At 41.9% G+C, this 18351-nt stretch overlaps 1 protein-coding gene across 1 annotated transcript in view; it reads right to left on the bottom strand.

Moving 5' to 3' along the window:
- TMEM120B (transmembrane protein 120B) overlaps positions 1-18351 on the bottom strand; it is a 110354-nt gene that overhangs the window by 29993 nt on the left and 62010 nt on the right. Inside the window, exons 6-8 of the mRNA XM_082274708.1 lie at positions 8491-8580; positions 6391-6456; positions 2543-2604 (exon numbers count right to left, since the gene is read on the bottom strand). Of these exons, the coding sequence (XP_082130834.1) occupies positions 2543-2604; positions 6391-6456; positions 8491-8580 (218 nt within the window). The remainder of the gene's footprint in view (positions 1-2542; positions 2605-6390; positions 6457-8490; positions 8581-18351) is intronic.

The following is an 18351-nucleotide window of genomic DNA, read 5'->3' as shown; positions in this document are numbered from 1 at the left end:
AAAAATGTTGGCACAGGGCAACAAAAAAGCTGGCAAACTAAGTGGTTCTAACAAGGCGAGCTGGAAGAACATTTTGCAACTAATTTGGTAAACTGGCAACATGTCAGTAACATGAGTGGGTATAAAAAAGAGCATCTTCGAGAGTCAGAGTGTCTCAAAAGTAAAGATTGGCAGAGGTTCACCAATCTGTGAAAAGTTTTTTTTTCTAATCACCTTCTCAATGGCACAAAAAGCCATTTGACTGTCAACTGTGATCAGCTGTGGTCATTTTGATTAGCTCAGCATGAAAAGAGCTTTCCTGGAGCATTTCTGTCCCTGGTAGTGACACTGAAGCAAACAATTAACAAGGCACTGTCATCGAGATCTCTGGGATAAAGTTGTGGACAGGCACAAGTCAGGAGATGAATATAAAACATTTTTTAAAGGCTTTATCAATGCCTAGAAGCACAGTAAAGTCTATTGGAAGTGGAAGTTATTTGGTACAACACAGCTCTCTGGATCAAGACGTTACTCCAAACAGGATGAAAGAACCAGGTGGTCAGAGAGGCTACCAAGACACCTACAGCGACTCTGGTGCAGTTGCAGGAATTTATGACAGAGTGGTCATTGTGTGCATGTGACAACAAGATCACAAATTCTCCACAGATGTAGCTTGTATGGGAGGTGTTGAAAAAGAAAAAACACTCTTTAAGAAAAGCTACATGCAGTCACGACTGAGCTTTGCCAAAAACACACCTTGAAGATTCTAAGGCCACACGGAAAAAGGTGCTATGGTCAGATGAGACTAAAATGTAATTATTTGGACTCAACACCAAACAATATGTCTGGCAGAAAGCTAATACAGCTCACCATCCAAATAACACCATTCCTACAGTAAAGCATGGAGGTGGTAAAATTCTGTTATGGGGGTGTTTTTTTGCAGCAGGGACCGGAGAACTTGTCAGGATAGAAGAAAAATGGATATGGCAAAATACTCTCAAATTCTTGAGGAAAATTTGTTGCCCTCTGCCAGAAAGTTGTCAATGGGAAGAAGGTTTACTTTCCAACATGACAATGACCCAAAGCACACAGCAAAAATGACCACACAGTGGTTGAAGGAGAAAAAGGTGATTATTCTTGCATGGCCTAGTCAAAACCCAGACTAAAACCCCATTGAAAATCTGTGGAATGACTTGAAGACTGCAGTCCACAAAACGGTCACCATCAAATTGAACTGAACTCGAGTAATTTTGAAAAGAAGCGTGGGAAAATATTGCAAAGTTAGTAGAGACATTTCCCAACAGACTAAAGGCTATAATTAAAGCAAAAGGTGGTTCAACAAAATTCTGACACAAGGGTGATCCTTTTTCCATTTTAGTGATTTGGTTTTTGATTTTCTTCTGACATATTGTTGTTATAAGTTGCACGGAGTTAATACAGTTGGATAGAACAAAACTGTGTCTGTCTTCATTTCAACATGCAAAGCAACAAAATGTGATTTTAAAGGGGGTGATTCTTTTCTATACCCACTGTATCTTTCTACTTCATTTGTGCCATTAATCTGATTTGAAATTCCCTTTAAGGGCTCACAGATACGGGGGAATTCACAGTCCTCTTAATGTAGGGTCCCCGCCCAGTTAGCAGGTGGCCAGCATTTTCCTGTATGGGTAATGCATTTGCGGCAGGGGTCAGCGATCATCATCTTAGTGGCTTAGTTTTAATTACTTACTTTAGGATTTTTAAAGTATGATTTTGGCTGCGCTGAAGCATACTTTATACAAGTATCAGTGGAAAACCTACTGTATAGAACATACATTTACTGTATAAAAGATCAGTATTAAAATTATTTTTTTTATGGAGAAACCTGGCATAAAAAATAACCTTTATTTTTTTAAGGGTTTAAAATCAACATGACACCAGAACTCTGTTGCCAGTGTAATACTATTTCTAACCTACTGTAATATCAAGTGAACCTGCCATTTCTAGCATGGGATGTGGCCTTATAGCATGATACTAATGCTATACTGCTGTGGCTAAGAAAGTCTGGAGATATGTCAAACATGGAGGACAACATACTAAAAGGAAAGTGTCACACGTACCTATATTTCATTATAATTTTATTTGGTGTTTACATTCCCTTGCATTTACCAGGTGACTCATTAAAAACAATGCATTCCCTGTGTGGCCAATATCTTATCTTAACAGTTATTAAATATGGGGCGGGGGTTAAGTGAGGCCAAGTTTAAAAAGAGTTCTAATCTAATCTGGCTAATCTACAAAACTCAATATTTAATACAACAAAACAAGAGAGCAAGCAGCTAAAGGCGATAATCAAAATTGGCTTCAAGGAACACACACTATAAACTATAAATATGATACAATATGTGTTTAGAGACATTGTAATACGGCTCTGCTTTTCCTCAACCAATATTGGTGAAAGTTCCCCCCATCACTTTGTACAATACAACAAAAAGGAGCACTAATGTAATTTTAATTTTAAAATGCATACACACAGGTGTGAAAGGATCCTGACTGTAATGCAGTGGTTAGAAAATCTACTTACTTTGATATATTGAAAATGCAAGAAACTGATTGCGGAACATCTGATACATTAGCCCATCTGGCCTAGACAGATAAAAGATAAATGCATTAACTTATAAAACTTGTGTTGGACCTTTTACATAAAAAAAAAAAAAAAAAGAAGAAAACCATAATTTCTATGCCAGGTTAAAGGAAAACATCTGCTTGCCACAGTAACAACTCAACTTTCCTTTAGAGCCGGTTCACACTACTTCGACTTGTCAGGCGACTTGGTCCTTGGAACCGTTCTAATCAGTGCGACTCAAGTTGCTCCGACTTAGAAAAAGGTTCCTGCACTATTTTTGGGCGAAGTCGGGGGGCGACTTGCATTGACTTCTATTATGAGAAGTCGTTTGCAAGCCTCGATGAAGTCGCAGCGACTTTGAATCGGAGTAGTGTGAACCGGCTCTTATTCACGCTTTCATATGTAAAAATAATCAAGTCTGGATTCACATTTATGCATTGCAGTAATAAATCTTAAAGCACAATTTACTACAGCATGCAGTAATGCACAAATGGTAGGGAGGTGGGGGATGTTCTCGTCTGATTTGATGTGCCTTAAAGTGGAACTTTAGGCAAAACTTTATTTTTTCATTGTGGAAAGTGCATTTTTTTTGCCATTCATAGTATGTACTATTGGGAAGTCCCATAGCCAAAACAGAAAGGGAAAGAAAATTAAGGGAATCACTTGGGTCCCTCTAGGTGACCAGAACTTTAAACTGGAAGATTTCCCCTCTATTACTTTTCTGTGGACCCCGCAAACTTTGAGATTTTCTTTTACTTTCAATCATAACAGTGAACAGGTAAAATAGAGAGGGTGAATCTCCCCAACGGGATACAGACAGCAATAAAAACTGACTGGTGTTCTAATCCTTCTTCACTCTATCCAAAACGAAAAAAAAGTTTTGCCTTTAGTTATGGGTTAAGGTTTGCTGCCAGCCCATTCAAAACAAACAAGCTCCTTAATATGCAGCTATTGAATTGTGAACCAAGAGACACATTTAACATTTAAGGCCCCTACACACGTAGCGATTGTCGGCCGTAAATATTCGGCCGCCGAACGATCGGCCGATTGTCAGCTTGTTAGTATGATGCTTCCGACAACGACTTTTCGGCCGAACAGAATCGGGTTTGCAGGCTATAAAAATTTTGTTGGCCGTCACCAGAACGGCCGATTGTTCGCAAGTCAGTACAGAATTCGGCCGACAAACAGCAGATTAGCAAGACTGGGCATGCTCTGAGAAAAAAAAAAAAAAAAGACAGGGAAAGTTAACCATCACATGACATCACTTCTGCAGTCGGCTGTTGTTGGCCGACAAAATTCGTGTGTAGTCTTTAGCACTTTTCAACCGACAGGACAGCACCGGACAAAAGATGGCCGATCGTTCGGCCGACATTCGGTACGTGTGTATGGGGCTTTACTGTGACAATGTTGCAGAAAAAAAAAAACGAGGGGGGGGGGGTGGAATACCTTAAAACTGAAGTTTGGGTATAATTATTTATTGCATAGGTACTTTGGTCCAGCTTGGACCAATGTAAGTATGCCCATATCATACCTGAGCAATCACTGTGGAAGGAGACAATCATTTTAGGAGTTGTTGTTACTAAAGGGATCACCACTTTCATATAGGTTCTGTGCCCAGCTGCTTTGCTGCATATTAACTGAGGGGGCCATTTACTAGGCACTGCCACCATTTACAGATGCCTTAAATTTTTTTCAGTGAATACGTGTTCTCTGACTGGATTAAGTAGAGCATTGGGGTTGTGACTAAAGATGGGCCTGAACACCCCCCTGTTTAGTTCGCAGCAGAACTCCTGAACAGGGGAAAAGTTCTTCCCCCAACATGAGAAATCAAAAGTCCCCATTTCAAAGGCTTATATGCAAGTTATTGGCCAAAAAAAAAGTATGGGCGCCCGGGTACTGCCTGGGGGAAATGTATTAATGCAAAAATGTTTAAAAACAATGGTTTTTAAATGAGCATTGATTTTAATGATGCTTAAAAAGAAACACCACAAATGACAAAATTCCTTTAAATATAGTGCCTCGGGGGGCCCCCCTAGTCTGCCTGTAAAAGTGGTGCATCTAGCATGTAAAGAACATGCTGCAGCAAAAACGACATTTCTAAAGAAAAAAATAAAAAGGAGTCAAATCACATTTCAGTTGACTCACGGCTGTAATTGCCGGCACCCAGGTATTTAAAAAAGATAAAAGAAAAAAACAGCATGGGGCCCTCCCTAGTTCATACAAGGCCCTTTGGGGATTTTTTTTAGTGGGAGACCCTCATCCGAGCACACAGCCTGGCAGACAAGGAAAGGGGGGGGAACCAGCGATTGCCCTCTCCTAAACCATACCAGGCCTATACCAGGCCACATGTCCTCAACACGGGGGGTGCTTTGGGGCACAGGGGCTATTACATCACAAGGCAGCGGGGCCACCAGGTGACGTTACCAGGTGGCTTCACCCCTTGCCTATGTAAGAACTGTCAAAACGGCAGAGCCTGCAGTAGGCAATCAGCCTTAATTGACGGTGGAGCGTTTTTTTTTTTCTTTTTTTGGGTCTGGCAGTGGCAGATCTACATCGGGGGACATTGTTCAGGAATTGGGGGATTGTCAAAAACCTGTCCACTGTTTTTATTGTTAATACTTCTTTTTGTGAATGGGTAGCGGTACAACGCTCATTCATATGGGGGGGTTGGATCTAAGCCCCCTGCCTGCAGAGCCGCCCATGGTTGTGGGGAAGAGACCCTTGACCCCCATAAACATAGGGACAAGGTGGTTTGGGGTGGGAGGGGGGTGAGGCAGAGCCCCTAAAGCACCCATTGTAGAGGGCATGCAGCCTGGTATGGCTCAGGAGGGGGGCGCTCGCTAAGGGTCTGGTATGGATTTTGGGGGGAGGACACCACACTGTGTTTTTTTTTTCCCCTTTACTGCCAGCAATGTTTTTTTGTTATTCAGTTGTCAGTGGGGAAGCCCATTGACAGCTGATGACTCATCGGTTGTTAAGGACGATGCGGCCGGCTTCCCAGCCCTGTTCCTTAACCAGCTATTTACTGCGTCCTGATTGAACAAAGCTTTGCCCAATCAAGGCTTAGAACGCCCTGCAAATTTTGATGTTAACCGAACAGATGATGTTAGACCGAACTTTTGCTTGGCCCAAACCGTTCGCCCAACTCTAGTTGTGACATGTCAGTCTAGGTCTGCCCAAAACCCAGAAGATTGCTGCTATCAATGTGATAGTGCTGACTACCACAGTGATTTGCAACCTCCGACTATCTTATCGATCGATTGACTTCTCATGAATCAGCTTGTTGGAAAATTTTGCTTCAATCAGTGCCGTAGCCCATTGGCTGCAGAGCTGATCACTGTATTCTGATGGCATAAAATTCCCACATTCACCTTTAATGTGTGGATGGGGAAATCCATTCAGTTTCTTTTGATCAAGCCACTTCCCTGATCAAAAAAAAAAAAAAAACTGATCTGTCTATGTCCAGCTTAACAGAGGCAGAGGCAAAGGGGACCTCATCACTAGACTGATGTTCAATCTATGTACACTGAAAAGGCTTAACATTTTGGAGAGGTAGCCAAAAAAGCTGCAGGCTACGAGTAGAGGTATAACTGTTTATAGTTTGGAAGGGTATATGAACAAGAATGCATGAGCAAATATTTTGTCAGTTAGGACAGTTTGCATTTTATGATATGCAACTGGCTTTAGCTGTTTGCCTTACGTAGTTAAGGTGACAAAAATGTGATGATGCCTCTGTTGCTCGAACAGTTCTACCTACTTTACCATCATCATCTACAAAATGTACACTGCAAAATGCTCGAACTTACCATGTGAGCATCACGCCAGAAAGAAAAGTAGATACATAGTGATGTGAAACCCACCATCCTTTTATTCTGAAAAAAAAAAAAAAGCTTTAAAAAGGAAATAATTAAATAATAAACCTATAACATTAAACACTAACCAGAGGTAACCTAAAACTACAAGGAAGCATAGAAGACAATAACATGTAAACATCAGGAATAAAGGTCTCCATCTATAGAAAAAAACATCTCAGTAAACAAATGAACAAACTTGCCTAATGAGAGCGAGCAATATGTGTATGTATGTATGGTCAAAATGTAAAATCATATTTATTTATACATTGTATTTCAATTATTTCTAGCCTACCCCTATGAATTTGAACAATCTTTAGGTTTGTAAACTTGCTTACTGTGACATGTATTTACTATGCTCTGTGAGTAATCACTGCTGTGTCACACATTTCACAGAGCCTGCTTTCTGAAACTAGAGAGGTGCTGACAGGAGGAGGTTCAGGAGGCAGAGTGAATACAGGAATCACTGCTTGCTCAGAAACTGAAAGCAAACAGCAGAAGAGAAGCTGCAAAGCATGCAGAGATGGTCAGCAGATAGGCACAACTCACATTGTGAAAGGAGATTTTTTTTTAGTAATCTTATATTGGATTGTCAAATATAACATTTGTTTAATTTTAAACATCAGTATTGTATTATTAATACAAAGTGTATGTTCTGATCAAAGAATTCTTTTAAAAAATATATAAAGATGAATCAATACAAATAGCTATATAAAGTAAACAAGAGATGATCTGATCTGGATGACAGCAGGTGTAATGCCATTCAGAAATTTGGCAGATTACAAAGCATTGAATATGGTGACACTTTGCCTATTCCTGCACATACACACGCAGGTTTAATCATACAGTATGTCAATGTTACACTAAGGATTTATGCAAGTATTTTCTAGCGAACATTGTAAAGTGACACTGAAAAGATAAAAGTCAGAAGATCTAGTTAATGGTATTTTGGGTTAAATATCAGGGTGCATTAAATACATAAGGGCTCTTTCATATTGGTTCACTTAAATATGTTACCCCAAATTTTCATATTTCTGATGCGTGTCTGTTGTACCATGTACTTGTGTTAAAACTTATCCTGTTTTCTTTGCATTGTTTCCTTTATGTGAAATACCTGGTGATCCTGCCAGTCCATCTGCTTTCCTATTTCAAAATGATGACACTAGGCATAAGAGCACATCCATCCCATTGTTGTCAGTTTTCTGGCTAAGCTGGGAGCACAGCCTGCCTGTTCTCCAATGGTAAAACTTGTGCTAGCATGCCTAATAAATGTCAGTTCTCCCACAGAGACTGGAGTGTCCATACTGAGAAAACTGTCTTCAGTGCATGTTCAGCCCCTTCGTAGCGAAGACATTAAAGGCTGTGCAGCCAGCAGTATCTAGCAATGGATTATTCATCCCCGGCCCCACTCAGCTGCTGGCTAGGAGAAGAAGGATGCTTGCTAACATTGTCCAAATATGGCCACTGCCTATTAGGGTAACGATGGCAGATACCATCCCAGCCCTTTGTTTACCTTTAGCTGTCAGCCAGGGGATCTCTGGCCTAGCTGCAGATTGGGGTTGGGGATAAGTAATTGGGTCACTATGATGGCAGTGGCCAGCAGCTTCATAGCAAACAGGAAAGCCCTGTGTGAGAAGCTGTCATATTGATGAAAAATTCTGAGCAAAAAAGGACTCCAGTCTGAGAACTGCCATGTCTCTGTACGCCAACTGTAGGTCATAATTACCACCAGTTTGCTGTGAATTGGTGATGATCATTTTTAGAATCCGTCGCAGTCAAAGTGACAGATTCTAAATGTGGTGGTAAAAAATACCTGAATTTGGCGCAAGTGTTGGGAAGCAAACTGTCACAAGACTTTCCTGCATTATGGGAAAAAAAAAAAAAAAAAAAACACCACCAAAAGACGTTGTAAGTGTTGAATGATTTTTCCTCATAATATAGAGCCCTAGTAGAAAACGACCACTTACCAGGATCTGTCACCTTGCTTCACTTTTTACCACCACTAACTTTCATTAATGAGCACCCATGTGGTTTTGCTTTGGTTCAGGCACTCACCGTGATCCATTGCTAATGAGGATACTTTCTCTGATGGTTAGTGTGCAGTAGTACCAGACAAGCAAAAAATTGAACACTTCATCTGTCACTCTAGAAGACAAAATACAAAAGCTATGTGTTAACACTATTTGGTGTTAAATGAACAAAGGAAAACGGATAGAGAGGGCAGGTAAACAACCCGCCTACGATCTACAAGTTAGGTACTAGGATGCTTCCAATATCTCACTAAAGCTGGCAATAGATGGTTTGAATCTCGGTGGGTTCAGCAGGGACCAGCCAAGTTTTGCACCATCTATGGGGGACTAATTGTACCCAGGTCAATCCATTAATCAAATTGGGTACAACCAGCATGTTGGATTTTTCATGCGATTATAGCCACTAGCAACAATCACTATGTGTTCCACCCAGCAGGGATGGCTTCTGCCCCCTCCCTCCCCCAGGAGAACACAGTAGCTTTGTGGGGAGGATTCTCCCATCAACACTGACTCTGCTTTAGTAGGAGAATACTGTGATTTGACAACAAACACCATGCACCTTCTCTTGCTCTGTTTAAATGATCCCTATAATGACAAAAATGTGAGGGCTGCCATTAACGACGTCATTCTGAAATGAATTGCTGTCTGGTAGCCTCATACTTTGGTACTTAGAGTAAGTAGAAAGCAGAGTAAGGTCAGAACTCCATGTCCTAATCAAATTGTACTGTACCAATTGATCAGCACAACAGCCAGGCAACCAAGCAGTTCAAATACATCCCAAGTATCTCTCCGCTAACAAGTTTTCTTTAAGGCCTCATGCACACAGGACCATTTTACAGCTGCCGTTAGGGGCGCCTGACTTTTTTTTTTTTGCCTCTAAATGCCCCTCCATGTTAGCCTATGTGTCCATGCACACACACATTTTCAGAGGCATCTGGAGGCATAAGCATTTAGGGGAAGCAGAAAAAAACAATAGCCTGTGCATCCAGGAGCAGAGGCTGTTGAGCTGTAAAAACTCAAACGCCAAAAAAATAAAATACGCAGCTAAACACTAACAAGCTTTTAGCTGCGTTACCCGCTTTCGGCATGTTTACATTATAGGGAGCGTTTTTACGCCCAAAACCTCCAACGCCAAAAAAACTTGCATAAACGCCCATAAACTCTAGTCAAAAACGAGGCTGAAGGCACATTTACACAGCTGCGTTCTCCTGGCAGCAGCATGTGTGTTTTAAACATCCTGTGTGCATGAGGCCTTACAAGAGCTCTGCATTTTTAATGCTCCCCGTCCACATCTAGATAAGACTAATCCCATATCGTGTTGCCATACCTATTTTAGTTACCGGTACTTTTTTTAGCATTAATATTTAGGCTAATACATTTTATCTACCATTTAGAATTCATAAACTGGGCTACCTCCAGATTCAACACCTAGTGTAATCCCTGACTAGGAATCACAATTGGACTTCACCCCTCACAGCATTTGAGTCTAGATGCTACTCAAACCCAATAACCCAGGGTCTAGTCTCCCTATAGTACTCTTCTATACTGAGTAATACCAATGCACAAGCCTGACGTACTGTTTGCGGTGGGAGCGGGGCTTGGACACAAATCTCTCTCGAAGACTGGAACAAAGTGTGGGAATTGCTGTTTAAATCCTCACACAATGGTGTCAATTCAATAACGGCAAATAATATGCAGTAAAATAACGCATGCGGTAAATCAGCCGTGAAAGTTCAATTCACGAAGAAGTTAGCTTTAAATGGGGAATGCAGTATTTTTTTGATTGTTCTGTAACTACCGCATTTTCTCATTATCTCACGTGTCGGTGGTTAAGGGTTGTTTAAGGTCATTTCCTTAAAACATTTTACGTTTTAACATGTTTGCTGTAAATTTTTTACAGTAATCTGTATTTGGAGGCATTCAAATTTGAACTACCTTCTCAAATGTATGTCTCCTGATGCTTGGTAATCCAAGCTGTGTCTTTTCCATGTGGAACTCTGTTGCCTGAAAATAGCTGTTAAGCTGTGTTGCGCTCCTTTAACCACTAAAGGACTGCTCGCCACAGTTTTACTGCGGCAAGCTGGCCCTCCTGCGTGAACCAAGGTAGCCCTATGTCTGTCGTGCGCCTGCTGCTAGGTGGCGAGCGCACACCACCGGCACGCTACCACCCCCACTCGGCAGCGGGGACTCCGATGCTTGGGGCCGGCGGCTCCAATTGCCGCTGACCACTCGCGATCGCTCCCCACAGAGAGAAGGACGGTCAGCTATTGTAAAAACAGCTGACCGCTCTTCTTTCTGGAATGATCACAGAGCGCCTGTGATTCTTCTATATAGGATCACGGGTCTCTGTGATCATTTCAAAAGCCCAACCCCCCTCCACAGTTAGAATCACTCCCCTAGGCTTACATTTAACCCATTGATCACCCATCATGTTAACCCCTTCCCTGCCAGTGTCATTACAGTAACAGTGCATATTTTTAGCACTGGTTACTGTAGTAATGTCACTGGTCCCCCCAAAAGTGTCAAAAATGTCAATGATCCGGTCTGTCTGCCACAATGTCGCAGTCCTGCTAAAATTCGCAGATCGCCACCATTACTAGTAAAAAAAAAAACAAACAAAAATGACAAATCTATCCCGTAGTTAGTAGACGCGATAACCTTTGCGCAAACCAATCAAAATACGCTTATTGCGATTTTTTTTTTACCAAACAAAGTTAGCAGAAAACAAATTGGCCTAAAATGTTAAAAAAATTAGATTTTCACTTTTTTTTTTTTTTTCGGGAATGTGAAAAATATTGTTCTTTCAGAATTGTCGCTCTTTTGCGCTATAAACAACAAAAAAATAAAAAATCGCAGAGGTGATCAAATACCACCAAAAGAAAACTATTTGTGGGGAAAAAAAGGACATCAATTTTATTAGGTACAGCGTCGCACGACCGCTCAATTGTCCGTTAAAAGTAACACAGTGCTGAATCGCAAAAAATGGCCTGGTCATTAGGGGGGCAAATCCTTTCAGTCCAGAAGTCGTTAATATATCCATCATGCCATACTTTCATAAAATGTAGCATTATACATCACGAGTACACAAGTATTTTTTTTTATTAAATCAAAAAAGGCATGATGTGCAGTGCAAATTAAATGCCAACATCGGCTGAAATTTACCATCAAGAACTTTTTATTTTTTTAAAAAGTACTTTTTTTTTTTTTTTAAAGTAAACATTTACAAAAGTGCAACAATGAAGTATGTCAACTATGACAATTACTCCAGCTAGAAGTTACCTCTTGAAGTGGCCACTGTGAGTCGGTTCACACTGGGGCGAAACGACTCTGTACTACTTCGGGGGCGACTTGTGCATTACCATGCACCACGACTTCGGAGCGACTTGCAGGGACTTCACATAATGGAAGTCTATGCAAGTCGCTCCGAGGTCGCCCCGAAGTAGTACAGGACCCTTTTTCTAAGTCGGAGCGACTTGTGTCGCCTGACAAGTCGCGCTAGTGTGAACCGACTCTTAGAGCCGGTTCACACTGGGGCGACCTGTCAGGTGACCTGGTCGCCTGACAGGTCGCCTGCCATAGAGAAGCTGTGGACCCTTTCTAATAGGAGCGATACAAGTCGCTCCGACTTAGAAAAAGGGTCCGGAGCTTCTTTGGGGCGACTTGCATTGACTTCAATGTTATGAAGTCCGTGCCGGCCGCTCCGAGGTCGCCCCGGCAAGTCGGATCGCTCTAATGTGAACCGGCTCTAATACTTTTAATTACATACACCATTACTACACGTTTAACTTGGATAGGAACATAAAAAATAAATACAAAAGGTTTACCAAAACTAAAAAAAATAAATAAAAATAGTCAAGTTTTTTTTTTTTTTTTTTAGTTCCACCATATGAACATAGGAAGCAGCACAGAATTGGGTCAAAAACATATAGTAATAATAATAATCAAGTAAAAAAACGTTCTGGGGGTCCTCTGCGGGTGGAATTAGACCCCTCTCCGAGGGTAGTGTTGCACCCCTTCCTGTGGGTCTTATGTGGGTTGAATTAGGATCTTGGTGGGTGGAATGCTCCTTTCTAAATAGGCCCCTTTTCTGGTACAGCACTGGTTACCGCCACCAAAAAGGTAGTGTTAAGTAACGCACCTTTTTTAGTTCCGGTTTCGTTTGATAATTGAACTTAACAGATTACAGCATGATTTTTTGCGATTACAGCATGATTTTTTTCGATATTTACCACATTTTATTTCTTTTCACTGTTTACCATCATTTATTTATTTTTATTTTTTTAAAGAATTTGACTTTATTTACAGCATGCAATAATTTATGCAGGATACCCTTACCGAAAGCGGGAAAGTTTAGTGAATTGACCCCAATGTGTTAGCATTAGGGAACTTCTACAAAGTTCTCTCTCAGTGGTACCATACCTTTTCTAGGATTGCAAGATGCTTCCCTGCCCACCCTTCTTGTTCTCGGGGCTGTCAAGAGCTGGGAGACAAGAAGTATATCTGGTGGATGTGTCCCAGGGTTAAGAGGCTGTGGATACGAGTTTACGCTATGGTCAATACGGTACTGCAAGTTAACTTGCGTAAGAACTCCTTTGGGTGGCACTCTTACATCAACCAATAGAAAAAGGTTAACTGTCGGGAATGTAAATTGATCACTTACATTTTCATGGCCACAAAAACCACAGCGAAAGCGTGGAAGTGGCCATCACTAAGCTTTGATGAGGCACAGTTATAAATGAAAAGCTCACAGCGGTTTTCAATGTCACACATGATAAATACCCAGCAGCCTTGGTTAGACCACTTTAAGCTTTCACAGCCATCGACATGCATCTTGGAGATGTGACCTGAGTGTCGACAAGTTTACTAACGAGAACAAAGGCCTCTAGGAACGTTCACTCGTTTCACTTTAGTGAGTTGGCGCAAGAGTTTCATAATGTACTGTATTCTTCTCTTTTATGGATCAGATACACTGATGTTACCCTTTTTCTATGTGTCATGCTGTACAGTATGCTGTACAATTTCTGTTCAAATGTGAATTTACTTGTTAACTGTTAACTGGTTCATATAGGCTAGTTAAGCAGGAAGTGATGCTTGCAGGAAATGGGGGGAGGCAAGACAGAAGATAACATGGCCATATGCTGAACACAGGGTGGAGAGTCTGAAAGAAGACCTGAATAGATGGAAGAGGCTCCATAAGAAGAATACCGGGGCAGCAGGAAGGTCTGTGCCAGAGGGGACCCCACAAGATGACAGAAGGAACTTCACTAAAATTATACTACAGTTTTCTGCAATTGCTTCAGTCCTGTTTGTTACAGAAAACGCAAAATATAATCTAATGCTGGCCATACACGTATAGATTTTTGGACGAGAATATTCGTAGAACATTCATACGAACATTCTTTGACCATTCGTTGAATAAACGAATGTTGTTCGAAAATTGTCTTTTGCTTTTAACATTTAATTTCAAAATGAATGTAATTTCTGAACGATAACCACATACACAGCCCGAAAATTTGTTGATCGAGAAAAGTTTTCCCATCTGCCCTACGAATTTTCCCGTCGCTGCAGTCGAAAAGGGACATTGATTTAACCCCACTAACGATTAGAAAATCAAACGAATTTTCTTGAAACAAAAATTTCCGGATGAAAATCTATAAGTGTATGGCCAGCATAAGCTAAGTAGGGTTTTAGTTTATCCCTATCACATGCAAACCATTGTCAATGCTCATTTGCTAGGAAGGATAGGTAGCATGTGTGTTGTATGCATTTTTGTAATACTCTGTATGTCCTCAATTGTTTTCTTAGAATATAGTTTGTGTGTACAGCATTCTTGTGTAGTAAAAGCACCTTTGTTTACCACACAGGTTTCGCCTTCCTTGCTTTACCACAAAGTAACCTAAAAGGAGAAGTATGGCCAAAGCACTTTTAGCCATACTTCTCCCAGATTCAGCTGACAGCAGGTTAGGAGCCAGACCCAGCTGCTCCCACTCCCCACATCCCATCTCTCCAATGAGCATTTGAGGGACAGAGCAGAGAGCAGTAATCGTTCAGTTCTTGGGTGCATAGCTGGTAGGGGACAGCTGCAGCATCGGAACCATAATGCAGGGATCTAGTTAAGTATGTATGCATCATTAAAAGAGAAACACGTGCACGTGTGTGTAAATATCCTCCTTTAAACAAACCTAAACTGCAATGTTAGTTCTGCTTTAATCGATTAGCCAAGTATTACCACATACTGAGGAAATGTGTAAACTATCACTGCTGACTTTTCTTCTGAAAATGCACACTGGCAAGTTGTCATTCTGATCCAATGGCTTCATTCTTTACTGAAGAACTGGTCCCAAGTATGCAGATTAGGTATTCTGACTTCAATGTCATTTTGCTTGCCACATACTTACAATTCATAATTTTATATTTTATAAGTTAATGATTTTAATGATATTCAGCATTTGATGTGATGTTGTTTATGTTTTAGTTTCATATTTTTCTCACCATACTCATGGGTGAGATATTTTAGGTATAGTCATAGGTGTGACTGTATGATTAGATTCTATTATATACATTTGATGTTACCACCATTTACATTTCATAATTTTGGCCCCTTTTTGTATGCAGTTCTGCATCCGTTCCCACATTCAAGATGGTGTTCTCTCCTTCTTGAACATGTTTACCTTTTCCCGCACAGCGCGGCCCCATTTCCGCATATGACGCGATAAGCACGTCACTTCCGGTTTATCCCGGAAGCGACGTCGCGTCATTCGGCCGGACCGAAATTGAGTCTTGGCACGCACGCCGACACCATTTTGAGTCTCAGCCCAACGGGACAAGGCAGCATTTCGAAAAGTGGGATACGATGCATCACTATAATATAAAAAGGAGGTTTTTTTGGGCATTAGGCTGGCATTACCTTTTGAAGAAAGCACATTTGCTGAAACGCGTTAAGGCCGCGCCACTGACAGCCTACCTATGCATCTCTTTATGCTCTTATCCATGTGATGTCTGTAAGTGCATTTTGGTTCATTTTTAAAATAAAATTTTTAGCTTTGTTACACTATTTTGTGCTCCTTTTTTTGTGCTCCTTTTTTGGTTATATCTGCTACATCCTGGCTGAGTGGGAGTTTTTGGTGTGACGATACATCTGCTACAAGACCTTGCCTGAACATCCGTGGTTTTTTTCCTATTGATTTGAATATCCATCTATACCATATCATGTTTTGACCCAGGTGCTATATGGCACTCTTAGTCCTACCGTTCTGGTGAGCATAATATATCTCCATTCTCTGTTGGTGACGGGATCTGCTGAACACTGTGATCACTGCCATACTGGACATTTATGTCACCTATATCACTTGGGACTGTTGATTTTATGCTTTGTTTTTTTCAGTTTGTAATCATTTGGATTATTCACTTTCACGTGTTTTCCCATATTGATTTCACACTGAGTGTTCATTAGCGCTGCACTTTTGTACTTAGTTTCCTTGTTCAACAATTTTTTGGTCAGTTGTTTTGTGTAGCAGCTCATCATATGGCTAGCGCAATATTTTTATTTTTTGTTACATACTTATTCTAGGCTGGCAACTGAAAGTACTGAACACACAGTCATGTAATTCTTTAAAGAAAGTTTGCAAAGGCATCTCAGTACTGGTTTCCTTTAACCGCTTTACCACCGCCCACAGTAATATTACTGCGGCAGAGTGGCTCGTTATCGTCTGACGACGTAGTACTACGTCGTCAGACACTCCCCCTTCTGGGCGGCGCTTGCGCGCCGCCGGAGGCTCGCTCCCGCTGTTTTCATTTACAGCGGGAGTCGGGCCAGGGGAGGAGCAGCGGCGATCGCCGCTGCTCTGCCCCGATCGCCGGGGATCTAGTGTGGAGATCCGCCCGCCTGTGTAAACACAAGCGGGCGGATCTCCATAGTGACAGGGAGTGACAGATCGGACTGTTCAGCATAGCTGGACATCCGATCGGTCCATGACTCACTCAGTCACCTCCCCCCCCTACACGTCAGTAAGCACCAGGCATACATTAACCCCTCCCTCTCCAATAAAATTAACCCCTTCCCTGCCAGTGTCATTTTTACAGTAACAGTGCATATATATAGCACTGATTACTGCAGTAATGTCACTGGTACCCCCAAAAGTGTCAAAAATGTCAGTCAAGGGTCCGATCTGTCCGCCGCAATGTCGCAGTCCCGCAAAAAAAAAAAAAAATCGCAGATCGCCGCCATTACGCGTTAAAAAAAAACCCACCAGAAATGACAGAAATCTTTCCCTTTGTTAGTAGCTTTTTGCCGCATCGGTACATACAGTACCAACGAGAGATAACATCTTGGGGATGGTAATCTGAGCATCATGATTATTAGTCTTAAATTTACTTGGGGCAATATAATTCCTAATGTTTCTTGCCTTTTTAAAAACCACATTTGTTCTGGGAGGAATGTATTCACGGAGTTTTGGATCATTTAATAAAATGCCCCAATATTTGTTAAAAGATAACGGATTCTAGTGACACCAGGCTACTTCCCCACAACTCTCACCTCGGATTCGGACTACAGCTCTATGCTCTCACCCAGACTTTCCCCTACACTGCGATCTGTCATCTCCACCCCCATCTGTTTGTGAGTGCCATCTTAGTTCACTTTGTATTTTATCATAATAAATTGTGCTACACTATGCCTGCTTGGCGCCTTTCTTTCCCTTCCTTCCTGCACAGGAACAGATACCGGTCCTGCTGATGGGTTAAGGACCTTCTCCAGCCCCATCCAGCTCTCCTAGAATAACTGCCTGTCTCCTGGAATCTCCTCCATGCTCTTGAGACTGGGCTGGGAGACACAGCAAACCATCTGGCAATGGCACGTATTGATGTGCCATCCTGAAGGATTTGGACTGCCTTTGCAATCTCTGTACGGTACAGGTAACGCCTCATGCTACCAGTAGTGACACTGACCCTAGCCAAATGCAAAACTAGTGAAAAACAGTCGGAAACAATTCCACCGGTAAAACCGTTCCTGTTTTGGGGGTTGTCTCATTATTGCCCATCTAGTGCACCTGTTAATTTAATTAACACCAAAGCAGTTGAAACTGATTAACAACCCCCTCTGCTACTTAACTGGTCATATCAATATCCCAGGAGTTTAAATGACTTGATGCTGTACTCTGATTAAAAAGAGTTCCTTTAATAATTTTTTGAGAAGTGTATATGGTTTTATTGTTTGAGCGTAGTTTCTACTTTAACCACTTTAACACTAGCCACTGTGCTGCTACTGCGGCACAGTGGCTCGTTATCGTCTAGCGATGTAGACCTACGTCGTTAGACTCCTCCCCCTGTAGGCGGCGCTCATGCGCCGCCGGAGGCGCGCTCCCGCTGTTTTCATTCACAGCGGGAGTCGGGCCAGGGGAGGAGCGGCGGCGATCGCCGCTGCTCTGCCCCGATCGTCGGGGAATCCAGTTTGGAGATCCGCCCGCCTGTGTAAACAGAGCGGGTGGATCTCCTAAGTGACAGGGAGTGACAGATCGGAGTGTTCAGCATAGCTGAACATGCGATCTGTCCCTGGCTCACTCAGTCACCCCCCCCCCCCCCCACACGTCAGTAAGCACCAGGCATACATTAACCCCTCCCTCTCCAATAAAATTAACCCCTTCCCTGCCAGTGTAATTTTTACAGTAACAGTGCATATATATAGCACTGATTACTGCAGTAATGTCACTGGTACCCCCAAAAGTGTCAAAAATGTCAGTCAAGGGTCCGATCTGTCCGCCGCAATGTCGCAGTCCCGCAAAAAAAAAGAATCGCAGATCGCCGCCATTACGCGTTAAAAAAAAAAACACCAAAAATGACAGAAATCTTTCCCTTTGTTAGTAAACGCAATAACTTTTGCGCAAACCAA

This window comes from Pelophylax lessonae, assembly GCF_965119305.1.
Source record: "Pelophylax lessonae genome assembly, chromosome: 1".
NCBI lineage: Eukaryota > Metazoa > Chordata > Amphibia > Anura > Ranidae > Pelophylax > Pelophylax lessonae.
The sequence above is the reverse complement of the archived record's forward strand: the minus strand, read 5'-3'. Positions and strand labels throughout refer to the sequence as shown.